At 39.7% G+C, this 14,681-nt stretch overlaps 1 protein-coding gene across 1 annotated transcript in view; it reads right to left on the bottom strand.

Moving 5' to 3' along the window:
• Positions 1–582: 582 nt before the first annotated feature.
• The window catches only part of LOC139367676 (nephronophthisis 4), a 190,914-nt gene continuing 176,815 nt past the window's right edge, over positions 583–14,681 (bottom strand). Inside the window, exons 26-29 of the mRNA XM_071105959.1 lie at positions 13,835–14,006; positions 13,197–13,376; positions 11,493–11,636; positions 583–1,016 (exon numbers count right to left, since the gene is read on the bottom strand). Of these exons, the coding sequence (XP_070962060.1) occupies positions 876–1,016; positions 11,493–11,636; positions 13,197–13,376; positions 13,835–14,006 (637 nt within the window). The 3' untranslated portion in view covers positions 583–875. The remainder of the gene's footprint in view (positions 1,017–11,492; positions 11,637–13,196; positions 13,377–13,834; positions 14,007–14,681) is intronic.

The following is a 14,681-nucleotide window of genomic DNA, read 5'->3' as shown; positions in this document are numbered from 1 at the left end:
CCATGGGGGACCAGTACAAATGAAAATGTTTCCACTCACTACTGTAAATCGCTCTGGATAAGAGTGTCTGCTAAATGACAAACATTATAGAAAGAAAAAGTAAATGTCTGGGGGTCTTCTGATGTTAGAAAAGATTACGTACAGTACGCCACCACCCAAATAAAGACATATCTGACCCTGAATATGATTTGTGAACTATTGGGTGTGTGTTTACCTCTGGCCGCTGCAAGAGATAACAGGCTCTCTCTTTAGGAGCTTTTCTTTTGGCATCCTATACTGTATTTGCGTTTGATTCTTGAAACATGACCTATTTAGGTGGAATGCTAAGCAAACACAACAGCATGGCTTCCCATCACATCACACTGTGCATTTTAAAGTTGTTTTTCCTCATACATGTATTCCTAGACATAAATATCTTACTTACAGATAACTCAATCAACACGGTCGCACTGAAGCATCACTTCAACTTTAACATATACAAGGAAAAGATTGTCTATCAAAAATATAGTCATGTGTAGTAAGACTTTCAGTGATAGAGTACTTAATCTAGACTGCATGTTTGAATTATACAGTTGTTTATATGTAATAATATTTCAATTAGCCTACAGTCATATGTCCCGGACCTTTCAGTTATAAAGTAACTAATCTATACTAAATATTCTACAGTCATCCATATGCATCAAGCCATCGTGTAACAATATATATCTATACAGAAGTTGATGAGTACTGAATTGAGCCGTCTTTCATAAGTAGCAAAGTGTTGAGTTCTATACAGTAGTTGATGAGAACATTGTTGAGCTGTCTTTCTTAGCAAACAGCATTGTTCTGTACGGTAGTAGTTGATGTGTACAGTACTGCGTTGAGTTGCCGTGTGTTCAGGTGTATTTCACTTTCACACAGAAGGTCTCCTCCGTGGTCTCCTCCTGGTTGTTGATGTAGATGAGGATCTCCTGAGCACCAGGACTTTGGCTGGGAGCGAACCGCAGCCCGATGCGGTAGGTCTCCCCTCCCCCAATCTACAGGGAAAGAACAGGGTTGTGTTCATTAGGTACCAAATTGAAGAAAAAAAGGACAAAAACAGGGACGGATTACCTGAACTCGTTCAATAAGAAACTAAAATGTTTGGTTTTCTGTTGCACAATGTTTTGTTAAAACCTGTTAAGCCTACCCCCTCCTTTTTCGAACATTCTGTTAAAAATCGCGCAACTTTTCAGCGTCCTGCTACTCATGCCAGGAATATAGTATATGCATATGATTAGTATGTGTGGATAAAAAAACACTCTGAAGTTTCTAAAACTGGTTAAATCACGGCTGTGACTATAACAGATCGTGTGTTTCATCGAAAAGCGCAAGAAAAACTGCTCACAGAAAGCTAAAAATAATATCCATGCGTCACTTTCATGGATTGTTAAAAGGGCACAAAATTAATTATGGACCTGCATGCAATTCCTACAGATTGTCGTCATTATCCGGGGAGTTTTTTGTTGGTAAATCCAACTAACTGGATTCCATTTCTTCCGGTCTCCGCCAGGATGTTTTGAAGTGCACATTGTCGGCCATTGATTTGAAGACGAGGAGCTATTGAATACACATCGCCCTGTAATCATTTTGATAGATTATAAACGTTTACTAATACCTAAAGTTGGATTACAAAAGTATTTCGAAGTGTTTTGTGAAAGTTTATCGTCAACTTTTTTAATTTAAAAAAATGACGCTGCGTTTTAAAACTATGTTTTTTTCTGGATTACACAGCTTCCATAGATGGCTATTTTGGGTATATATGGACCGATTTAATCGAAAAAAAGACCCAATAGTGATGTTTATGGGGCATATAGGAGTGCCAAGAAAGAAGCTCGTCAAAGGTAATGAATGTTTTATATTTTATTTCTGCGTTTGTGTATCGCCGGCTACGCTAAATCTTTTGTTTACGTCGCATTCAGGCATTTTGAAGTGTTGCATGCTATCAGATAATAGCTTCTCATGCTTTCGCCGAAAAGCATTTTAAAAATCTGACTTGTTGGCTAGATTCACAACGAGTGTAGCTTTAATTCTATACCCTGCATGTGTATTTTGATGAACGTTTGAGTTTTAACGAGTACATTTAGCATTTAGCGTAGCGCATTTGCATTTCCAGGTGCCTAGTTGAGACATCTGCGTCTCAAGTAGGATCAAGAAGTTAAGTTTAGCTACAGTGTGACAATTATATTGGGCAGACAGACCAGTTCCCTACTTCCTCCTGCTGCCACCTCCCTCCTCCATTTTTGGGGTAATGCTGTAGTCAATTGGTTGTACTCTTGGATTGAGCAGAACTTCCTGTACAATTCTGATAACTCCATGAAGGACATAACTCTACCATTACAATTTACAATATCATTTAAGAACAAAATACACTTTTCAAACATCTTTTCCATAAATACAGGTATTTTATCAACCAGCACATTTCAGTTCAGCCATAATATTTGTTGTAATATTTGTTATGCAATGCTTGTTTCAATTAATCAAAAATGATTTTTTTTAAACAATGCATGAGCATTTCTTAGTAATCTACTTGAGAAGCAATTAGGGTTCAAGTAAAACTTTTGAATAAGTGAAGCTTTTAGAGTGGTTTAGTGCTTTTATATTTAATAATCTCAACCCACCCAATTCATATTTATTATATAGATAGGCACGCTTTATTTTATCTGGTTTAGCATCCCAGATGAAGTGAAATATTTTTTGCTCATATGATTTGAAAAACTAATCATCAGGAGTAGGCAGCACCATAAGTAAGTGAGTAAACGGAGATATGACTAAGGAGTTAATCAGGGCAATTTTTCCATAAATAGACAGGTATTTACCTCTCCAGGGTTGCAGGATCTTGTCTATTTTTACAAGTTTTCTATTGAAATTCATCTCGGAGAGCTTATTTATATATTTTGTGATATGAATACCAAGTCTGTCCACTTCACCATCAGCCCATTTTATAGGTAAACTGCAGGGTAATGTAAAAGTTGTATTTTTTAAAGATCCAATACGTAATATTGTACACATCATAATTAGGTTTTAGTAAAGAAAAGTTATCCAGATCTTCAATGAGACATAGCAGGGATTTAGTTTGCATACTTAATATAAAACTTGAGTCATTGGCATACATGGACACCTTTGTTTTTAAACCTTGGATTTCTAATCCTCTAATGTTGTTATTGGTTCTGATTTTAATAGCTAGCATTTCAATGGCCATAACGAATAGATATGGTGACAGCAGACACCCTTGTTTAACTGCTCTTGACAATTCAAAACTCTGAGAAGTAGCCGTTATTTACTATATTACACCTGGGGTTGCTATACATTATTTTGTACCCATTTTATTAGAGAATCACAGAAATTGAAAAAATCCAGGCATTTATAAATAAAATCCAGTCTTACTTTATCAAATGCCTTTTCAAAATCCACTTTAAATACCAGGCCTGGCTTCTTATATGTTTCATGATCTTCTATTATTTCTAGTAGTTGTCGTATATTATCTCCAATGTATCGTCCATGTAAAAATGTCTGGTCAGGATAAACAATACCTGGTAAAAACCCTTTAAATTCTGAGTGCTATGCATTTCGCTAGTATTTGACGTGTAAGGGGCCTCCAGTTTTTTTTTTTAGATAGAATGGGTCTTTATATTTGCCATCTGGGTCTTGTTTTAATAATAGAGATATCAGACCTTCCTGCTGAGTACCTGACAGACTACAATTTCTATAGAAGTAGTTAAAACAATCTAACAACGGAGCTTTTAGTAGATCAAAAAAGCCTTGATATGCCTCTACCGGTATGTCATCAACCCCTGGGTTTTTTACAGACAAAGGATTTAATAGCCTCAAAAAGTTTGCACTGATCTTTCTGTAAATTTGTTAATTTTCCATTTTTTATATTATTTGGAAAGAATTCCTTACCGTAATCTTCATTCAGTGGGAGAGGATGAGACGAAAAAGAGAACATCTGCCTAAAATATTTAGGTTGCTATTTTAAAATACAATTCAGAGAATCATAGAGGACTCCGTCTTCAGTAGCGAGTTTCTGCAAATTATTTTTGTTAGAGTTCCTGTATTGGAGATTTAGGAAGAATTTTGTGCATTTTTCTCCATATTCCATCCAGTTTGCTTAATTTTTGTAATAGATTACTTTAGATCGTTCTTGAATAAAATCCTCAAGTTCTTTTTGTTTTTCTTCCAACTTATTTTGTATCTCTGTAGTATCGTTTTTATTGCTAACTACCTGTACTATTAGTTAATGGATTTCCCTTGTTAGTCTTGTCTCTTTAGCCAGAAACTGCTTTTTTATTATTTTTATTATTGATGAATATTGAATTGAATGACCTCTGAAGATACATTTAGGTATCCCAAACAATAAGGGGATTTGCTGCACCAATATTATACTGGAAAAATTGAGTTATAAATGATTTTGTCTTATTTTTGACTAAGTTGTCCTCCAGTAAACTTTGATTAAACTTCCAATATCTCCGTCCACGTGGAAATAATTATGTGAATGCAAATTAGATGATGAGCCGATCACATTCTGACTCCTATTAAAACTTTTTTAACCTTTGATGCAAGAGAGAAAGAGACAAGAAAGTGGTCAAGACGACTAGCTTGATTAAGTCTCCTCCACGTATATCTCACTAGGTTGGGTTTTTTTAGTCTCCAAATATCCACTATTTATAATGTGTCCATAATAATTGTGATTTCCTTAAGGGCACGGTGATGATAGTTTGTAGAGTTGAGGTACTTAACACTGTGTTATAGTCTCCTACCATAATGACTTGTTGCCTGTAAGTTCAATAAATTGATATAAATGTTTTCAAAGAAGTATGGATCATCCTGATTTGGACCATATAGATTAATGAGCCACATCTCTTATTTCGTCCACTTTCATATTCAAAAGGATCCACCTTCCTTGCGAATCATTCCTGACTATTTGCACATTCAGATCAAAATTGTTGTTAATTAATATCATCACACCTTTTGAGTTACTTTGTCCATGACAGAAAATGATTCCACCACCCCATTCCTTTTTCCACACAACTCCATCTAAGGATGTAGAGTGAGTTTCCTGTAAACAGTATGATAAATTCCTTTTAGCCACGTAAAGACTGATCTTTTTTTATAATCTGCTAAACCGTTACAATTATAACTGGCTATACTTATTTCACCCCTTATCGTTAACTAGATACTATTCTCAGTCTAAATTGACCATAATTTGTGTTTGTGAAGTTACTGCCACCAGAGGTAATATGACAATCAAAATTTGAGCTTTCAAATGTCTGTTATTTAGAATTCAAGAAATAGGTTCTTGCAATATTTGTTTTATTCCCTTGCCTATTTGCCTGTGAGCCAATGCCACAGATGTTAGAAAATTGAGACAAGATATTATGTGTGTAGTAAATCTGAGTAGGTTGATGTGTATGATATTGGATGTGATTTGGTGAGAGTGTGTACAATGTCTGTATAAGAGTAAGACTATAATGTGTGATGTCCAAGTAAATAATAACTCTGCCAATTTGCATGGTTGAGTGTCTATGTGTGTAACATTTAGTGCGTATTACCTTAATATTCATGATGATAATTGTAATCCATATTGTATCACCGTCATAGTTGCGTCATAATTATCTTTAACATCATCGAAAAACACATGCCAGCATTTCCATAGCAATTGACGTTTCACATGATCATGAAAGAGACCTTGCATTACTCTAGAGAACAAACAGTACTGTACAAACACTACAGTACAAATGTATTCCGTACAATATGTTATTATTCCCCAATACTGATATCTTCCCTTTTCTTGTTGTAGACATATATAAACTTGAAGACAAATACATTATAAAGATAGACAAACAATACACATTCAATTACTGAACCCGACCCTGGACATATCTCTTCTTTTATACTGTGACTTCAGAAAGTATTCACACCCCTTAACTATTTCCAAATTTTGTTTTCTTACAGCCTGAATCTAAAATGGATTAAATTGAGACTTTGTATCACTGGCCTACACACAATACCCAATAATGTCAAAGTAAAATTGTAAAGCTGAAATGTCTTGTCAAGTATTCAACCCCTTTGTTATGTTAAGCCTAAATAAGTTCACAATTAAAAATGTGCTTAACAAGTCACATAATAAGTTGCATGGACTCTGTATGCAATAATAGTGTTTAACATTGTTTTTCAATGACTACCTAATTTCTGTACCCCACACATACAGATAATTGTAAGGCCCCTCAGTCGAGCAGTGAATTTTAAACATAGTCTCAGTCTCAACCACAGAAACCAGGGAGGTTTTCCAATGCCTCACATAGAAGGGCATCTTAAAAAAAAGGCAGACATTGAAGCTACTTCGAGTATGGTGAAGTTATTAATTACACGTTGGATGGTGTATGAAAACACCCAGTCACCACAAAGATACAGGCATCCTTCCTAACTAGTTTCCAGAGAGGAAGTAAAACGATCAGGGATTTCACCATGAGGTCAATAGTGACTTTAAAACCGTTATAGTTTAATGGTTGTGATAGGAGAACACTGAGGATGGATCAACAACATTGTAGTTACTCCACAAAACTAACTTAACTGACAGGGTGAAAAGAAAGAAGCCTGTACCCGATAAAAAATATTCCAAAACATGCACCAAAATATGCAATAAGGCACTAAAGTAAAACTGCTAGAAATGTGGGACACAAATTATATTTTTGTCCTGAATACAAAGCATTATGTTTGGGGCAAATCCAACACAATATATTTTCAAGCATGGTGGTGGCTGCATCATGTTATGGGTATGCTTGTCATCGGCAAGGACTAGGAAGTTTTTGTATTTCATTTTCAACACATTTGAAAAAAGCATGTTTTCACTTTGTCATTATGGGTTATGGTGTGTAGATGGGTGAAGTTATTATTTAAAAAAAAAAAAAAAAATGAATTCAGGCTGTAAAACAACAAAATGTCCAATAAGTCAAGGGGTATGAAAACTTTCTGAATGCACTGCAACCCTAATATTCTAAATGACATTTAAAAGAAGCATGTGTGATGCATTTTTTGAACATTGCTTTTTAGGTGTATTTCACTAGAGTACTATAGTACATTGTTTATAATCTTCTGCCTATATTTACGCCACTTGACTGTGATTACAACACATAACGTCTAGGGATGTGTGGCGATACGACAACAATAGATTTGTGTAAAACCTCAAATCAACAAAACGGTTTGCCACTATAATTGGCTCATTAGAGAAAAGTCAACCAGAATTAGAGTCATTTTGTAAAAAAGGGAAATTGTTTTCTACAACACCTGGTGTTCCCACCATAAATTGAAAGCTCGTAAAACTACATGCTCTTGTATTGTTGTTTTCTTCCTCCAAATTAACTACAGCCAGTGTGTTGTGTTGTGCTTTGATTATTAGCGGAATTCATATGGTTATCGTTTGTTTGCGGCTCGCCACTCTGTTCATAAGGTCTTATTTGGACATTTTAAGAAAAACTAATTTCCAATGGTTGCATTCCACGTAATGGCCAGCTAAAATATATGGTTCAATGTGTGAGATTTATCTGGTAATTTCTGGAAAACTAATATCGATCCTTGCTCTGCTTTTTTTGCTTCCCAAATGTTTTTATTATGGCAGCGTAGTTAGTTTTTGGCATAGGGAAAATTACTCTATTCAAAGTTAAGATATAAACCCCATAAATTGTTTAGAGAGCATTGAGCCTGAAGCTATGTTGACTAAATGGAAAACACAGTCGGTTATTTTTCTTGCCCCTCTCTCTCCCTCTGTCTCTCTCTATTTGGTTAAGCATCATATCTGTATGCAAGTCGTAGACACATAAACAGAGGAGTTCATTTTCCATTTACACCGCTGCATGCTCTAGGAGACCGTCTTGCAAATGACAGCGAACGAAAGCCAATGATGTTGAGACGACTTGTTTATGTCGAGATGCTTATGAAGTCAATGAATCTCCTATGAGACACTGGGGCTAATGACGGAACACGGAAAAAAAATCAACAGCTATATTGGACGTGTTATTCATATTAGGTAAATGTTATCGCAGGTGCAGCGAAATGCTTGTGTTTCTCGCTCCAACAGTACAGTAATACCTAGCAATAACAAAATAACAATACACATAATCCATAAAAATAAAGAAATTAAGAAATATCAGGACAAGTAACGTAACGAGACCAGAATATAAATAAATATATATAAATAAATATATATATTTATATATATATATATATACAGTGCCTTGCGAAAGTATTCGGCCCCCTTGAACTTTGCGACCTTTTGCCACATTTCAGGCTTCAAACATAAAGATATAAAACTGTATTTTTTTGTGAAGAATCAACAACAAGTGGGACACAATCATGAAGTGGATTGACATTTATTGGATATTTCAAACTTTTTTAACAAATCAAAAACTGAAAAATTGGGCGTGCAAAATTATTCAGCCCCTTTACTTTCAGTGCAGCAAACTCTCTCCAGAAGTTCAGTGAGGATCTCTGAATGATCCAATGTTGACCTGAATGACTAATGATGATAAATACAATCCACCTGTGTGTAATCAAGTCTCCGTATAAATGCACCTGCACTGTGATAGTCTCAGAGGTCCGTTAAAAGCGCAGAGAGCATCATGAAGAACAAGGAACACACCAGGCAGGTCCGAGATACTGTTGTGAAGAAGTTTAAAGCCGGATTTGGATACAAAAATATTTCCCAAGCTTTAAACATCCCAAGGAGCACTGTGCAAGCGATAATATTGAAATGGAAGGAGTATCAGACCACTGCAAATCTACCAAGACCTGGCCGTCTCTCTAAACCTTCAGCTCATACAAGGAGAAGACTAATCAGAGATGCAGCCAAGAGGCCCATGATCACTCTGGATGAACTGCAGAGATCTACAGCTGAGGTGGGAGACTCTGTCCATACGTCAACAATCAGTCGTATATTGCACAAATCTGGCCTTTATGGAAGAGTGGCAAGAAGAAAGCCATTTCTTAAAGATATCCATAAAAAGTGTCGTTTAAAGTTTGCCACAAGCCACCTGGGAGACACACCAAACATGTGGAAGAAGGTGCTCTGGTCAGATGAAACCAAAATTGAACTTTTTGGCAACAATGCAAAACGTTATGTTTGGCGTAAAAGCAACACAGCTCATCACCCTGAACACACCATCCCCACTGTCAAACATGGTGGTGGCAGCATCATGGTTTGGGCCTGCTTTTCTTCAGCAGGGACAGGGAAGATGGTTAAAATTGATGGGAAGATGGATGGAGCCAAATACAGGACCATTCTGGAAGAAAACCTGATGGAGTCTGCAAAAGACCTGAGACTGGGACGGAGATTTGTCTTCCAACAAGACAATGATCCAAAACATAAAGCAAAATCTACAATGGAATGGTTCAAAAATAAACATATCCAGGTGTTATAATGGCCAAGTCAAAGTCCAGAACTGAATCCAATCGAGAATCTGTGGAAAGAACTGAAAACTGCTGTTCACAAATGCTCTCCATCCAACCTCACTGAGCTCGAGCTGTTTTGCAAGGAGGAATGGGAAAAGGAAAAAGGCACTGTATATCATGTACACTGAGTAAACAAAACATTAAGAACACCTGCTCTTTCCATGCCATAGACTGACCAGGTGAAGGATCCCTAGGATCCCTTATTGATGTCACTTGTTAAATCCACTCCAATCATTCTAGGGGAGAAAACTGGTAAAAAAAATAGACAATTTAGACATGGATTGTGTATGTATGCCATTCAGAGGGTGAATGGGCAAGACAAAAGATTTAAGTGCCTTTAATTGGGGCATGGTAGTACTGTAGGTGCCAGGCACATCGGTTTGAGTGTGTCAAGAACTGCAACCCTGCTGGATTTTTTATGCTCAACAGTTTCTCGTGTGTATCAAGAATGTTCCACCACCCCAAGGACAAGCAACCAACTTGACAACTGTGGGAAGCATTTCACATGGGACAGCCTCCCAGTGGAACACTTTCAACACCTTGTCGAGTCCATGCCCCAACGAATTGAGACTATTCTGATAAAAAGCAGTCCAACTCAATATTAGGAAGGTGTTCCTAATGTTTTGTAAATTCAGTGCATATAAATATAATAGTCTGTTTTGTATGTAAATATTATTAAAGTGACTCTGTACATAGGGCAGCAGTCTCTAAGGTGCAGGGTAGAGTACTGGGTGGTAGCTGGCTAGAATGGTGCCTGTTTAACAGTCTGATAACGTGGAGGAAAGAGCTGTGTCACTCTCTCGATCCCGGATTTGATGCACCTGTAATGCCTTCTCTGTGATAGTGGGGCGAACAGGCCGTGGCTCTGATGGCGGAGGTCCTTGATGAACTTCTTGGCCTTCCTGAACTTCTTGTCCTTCCTGTGACAACGGTTGCTGTAGATGTCCTGGAGGGAAGGCAGTGTTCCCCAGTGACGCATTGACCGCACCACCCTCTGGAGAGCCCTGCGGTTCCGGACGGTGCAATTGTGTACCAGGCGGTGATACAGCCCGACAGGAGGCGCCTTAATGGTCCATCTGTCCAAGTTCATGAGGGTCTTAGGGGCCAAGACAAATGTCTTCAGCATCCTGAGGTTGAAGAAGCGCTGTTGCACCTTCTTCACTACATTGTTTGTGTGAAGAAGGCTGTTGGTAATCAGGCCTAGCACTGTTGTGTTGTCAGCAAACTTGATGATTGAGTTGGAGATGTGCGTGGCCATGCAGTCATTGGTGAACAGGGAGTACAGGAGGGGGCTGAGTACGCACCCTTCAGTGGCCCCCGTGTTGAGGATCAGTGGCGGAGGTGTTGTTGCCTACCTTCACCACTTGGGGTCGGCACGTCAGGAAGTCCAGGACCCAGTTGCACAGGGAGGGGTTCAGACCCAGGGCCCTGAGCTTAGTGATGAGCTTGCAGGGTAAGCTGTAGTTGATGAACAGCATTCTTACATACTGTACATATTTCTCTTTTCCGGGTAGGATAGGGCAGTCTAAAGAACAATGGGGATTGCGTCGTCCGTGGTTCTGTTGGTGGCGAATTGTAGCACTTCATAATGACAGAAGTGAGTGCTAAGAGGCGATAATCATTTAGTTCAGTTACCTTCGCTTTCTTGGGTACAGGAACAATAGTGGACATCTTGAAGAAAGTGGGGACAACAGATTGGGATATGGAGAGATGAAATATGTCCGTAAACACATAAACTAACGACTTGTTAGTGTCACTGGTCTGTCCCAGAGCCAATAACTACAGAGAGGCAGAAGTTCTTTCCAGTGTCAGTAATGAATACGGTCCAGGTACAATACAACACCCGATTCATGTTTGAAAATAGAAAAGGATGGTCTCCCCCCCCCCCCCCCCCTCTCCATCCCATTCTCTCTCGCTCTCTTTTCCTCTCTCTCCCTGTTGCTCTCCCTCCCTCCATTCCTCATTAAATGTCAGTTTGAACAGAGACATGACCAGAGGGCAGTGTTGTGCTTTGTAGTGGTGCTCACCTCAAAACTGTCCTCTTTAAACTGGAGCAGGTCAGGGTGGTCTGACCGTAGCAGGAGGACACGGCTGGTGGGGTAGGGGTTGGTGTAAGTGATCTTCCGTGTGCTCCCCCGACCCCCTCCCACAGGTGCACACATTTCAAAAGCCTGCCAGAAGAGAGATATCAGTTAAGATCAGTTAAGCCTCCTCAGAATTGTATCCTTAACAATTAAGGGGGAATAAAAAACAGACCTTAGATCAAGTCTGTGGGAGAAACTAAATGATAGAAACACACAACACTCCTAGTAGAAACAAGCCCTGAGAAACAGGTCTAGGATCAGTTTAGTTTTGATCAGATCCTAAACTCAACCATTAGGGGGAAAAATGACTTTAGATCTGTCTGTAAAGAAGAAAAAAAATGAAATACGAGACGAGACAGAATCCAAATGGTGCAAAATAATTCATATCAGTGTAGAATGCAACAGAAAGACACATGACATTTGAAGCAAATAGCTGGTATGGATGAAACAGAGTGTTATTCATTAGGCACCGAACTGAACAAAATGGACTGAAACAGGGATGGACTACTACCTGAACATAACCAATAAGAAACGCTTGTTTTCCTTTTCCGTTGCTAAACTTTTTTTCTACGCGTGCACTAATGAATATGAAACCTTATCTGTTCATCTTTCGCCCCTGAGAGATAAAAGAGACGGGGCACACTATCAGATTGTGAATCTAAAATCACTTAGGTGATTATATCAATGTTTAGAAGAAGGTGCCCAGATTGACAATACAGAGAGATAAAACACTGTCAGAACCACTGAGGATCAAAGTCACATAACATTATGTGCATATAAATTCGTACAATCTCACAGACGCACCAAAAACATATGATACTGTGATTGTGAGCTCCACAAAGATTTCACATAAACAGATTCTTCATTCATAATTTAGCAGAGGATCATAACAGTGGAGAGAAACCAAATAATGTTATTTTGGGTGTGTTTCTTGTCATCGTGACATCATAAGGGGAATAAGGGTTCCACTGCATTGCACACGTCTTTGTGAGACTGCACTGCGCCATTCAATCGTTCAGACAGTTTCACTACCCATCTAGGAGATACTGTATGCTAAGGTTATTACAGCCAAACTACAGGAGACACCTTTAAAGAGCATGGCACAAATTCCAAATGGCACCGTATTCCCTATTTAGTGCACTACTTTCGGCCAGGTGTGCACTACTTTTGGCCAGGACCCATGGTGCTCTGGTTAAAAGTAGTGCACTATGTAGTAGAATATAGGGTTGACATTTGGGACGCAGTCCATGTCTTCACCCAGACATCTCCGTTGCCAGGAATCCCTCTCGCTCCCTCTTCCTCTCTCTCCCTCCCTCTCTTTATCTCGCTCTCCTTAAACTGCAGGTGTCCTCTATTGAGCATTTTTTGGGGACACATTATCCTGCTTTGAGCCGCAGTGCAAGCGTCTGAGTGAGTGTGTGTGTGTAATAGGTCCATATGTCGGTGTGTGTGAGTGTGAATAAGTGTCTATGTGAGAAAGACAGAATGAAAGACTGTGTATGGGAGAAAGAGCCAAAGACAAAGAGAGCAAGAGAGAGAGAGAAAAAGATAGAGATGGATAGATACTGAGAGAGAGTGAGAGACAGGCAGAGAGAGAGCGAGAGAGAGAGAGGTAGAGAAAGACAGAGCTTCAGTGGGTGGTTTCACCTTGGAGACGATGGGCAGGCGACAGGTGAGGCTGAGGAGCCAGCAGGCCACCAGCGTGTGTTGCTCCACGTCCACCACGGTGAGGTAGCAGAAGCGGCTGCCCGCCCGCAACGGACACACACACAGCTGCAGGTCCTGTACCACACCCGGGAGGAGGACAAACACCTCCGCTGGGTCCACCTGGGAGAGGGGACGAGGGAGGGAGAGAGAAGGAGGGAAAAGGGGGGGGGTGAGATGGGGAGAGAGAGGAACATTGCTCCCATTCAACCCGCTCAAAACACAGAACCTGTTCGATGGGTTCAACAGCCTTTGTAGGACTCTCTCTCATGTAACAATACATACTACAGTCAGATTACCTGCTAAGAGCAACAAAATAATCCATTGAAATATAGTCTTTGAAATATAGACTAGAACCAGCCTCTAAATCAGTTATTCTTTAAATATTTATCTTTGGTGAAAACATATAAAACATACATATCGTTCTCTACAGTGAGCATGACTGTATTCCATTCTGACAACAGCCCATAGGGTTCTAGTCAAAAGTAGGGCACTATGGAGTGAATAGGGTGCAATTTTGGACACACAGCCTAACTTTTATCAACCAGGGTGGCAGAGAGACACCGGACAGCCAGTTGTACCTTGAGCTCCTGTGGGTGCGAGGTGTAACACCGGACCTTCCGGGTGGCTTGGGTGCCCCGTATCAGCAGTGATTGACAGGTCCGCTGGCCAGTCACACAGCTGATATCCACCCGTTGCAGGAAGTGCACATATACTTGCCAGACTTGGGCGGGCACCGCCAGCCACTTATCACTATGGAGACATCAGACGAGAAAACAATTAGGTCTCAGAGCGAATCAACTTATAATGAGAGAAGGAGGGGCGGAACTAATGATGAGGTGATTTATCTCTGTAGCGATAAGAGACATCAACATTTTATTCATTTTTGAGCACCTCGTCTGATAGCGGGGGCTACATCCCAAATGGCACCATATTCCATATAAAGTGCACTACTTTTAACCAGAGCTCTATGGGCCTTGGTCGAAAAGTGGTGAACTATATAAGGAACGGGGTGTGATTTGTGACGCAGCCCCGGGCTAGGAGATATCATAGGAATCATTTTTATTGCGTCGAGTTCCAGTTGACTCTAATAATGGTGATTCCAGAATGAGCTGTGGCTATGGAGGTCAAAGGATGCCCCTTAAGCCTAATCATCCCTCCCCTGAGATTACAGGCCGGGGAGAAGACAGAAGTCAGCCTGTTCGGAGATTGATGAGGAAAATGGATTCTGCCATGTGAAGCAATCAGCCCGGTGAATCCGACATACTGATTAAATCAATGAGATTAAGGCCCCGCATGAGCAATCTAATCAGAGGATCATCGCCGGAACCAACGGCCATCAGTTTCATCCACACTGGGAAGGGTAGGATGGGGTGTGTGTGTGTGTGTTAGTAGCGAACCGTTTATTAGGGCATTAGGAGCGGCGAC

This window comes from Oncorhynchus clarkii, chromosome 16 (genome assembly GCF_045791955.1).
Source record: "Oncorhynchus clarkii lewisi isolate Uvic-CL-2024 chromosome 16, UVic_Ocla_1.0, whole genome shotgun sequence".
NCBI lineage: Eukaryota > Metazoa > Chordata > Actinopteri > Salmoniformes > Salmonidae > Oncorhynchus > Oncorhynchus clarkii.
This window is presented reverse-complemented; position numbering and strand designations above follow the sequence as displayed.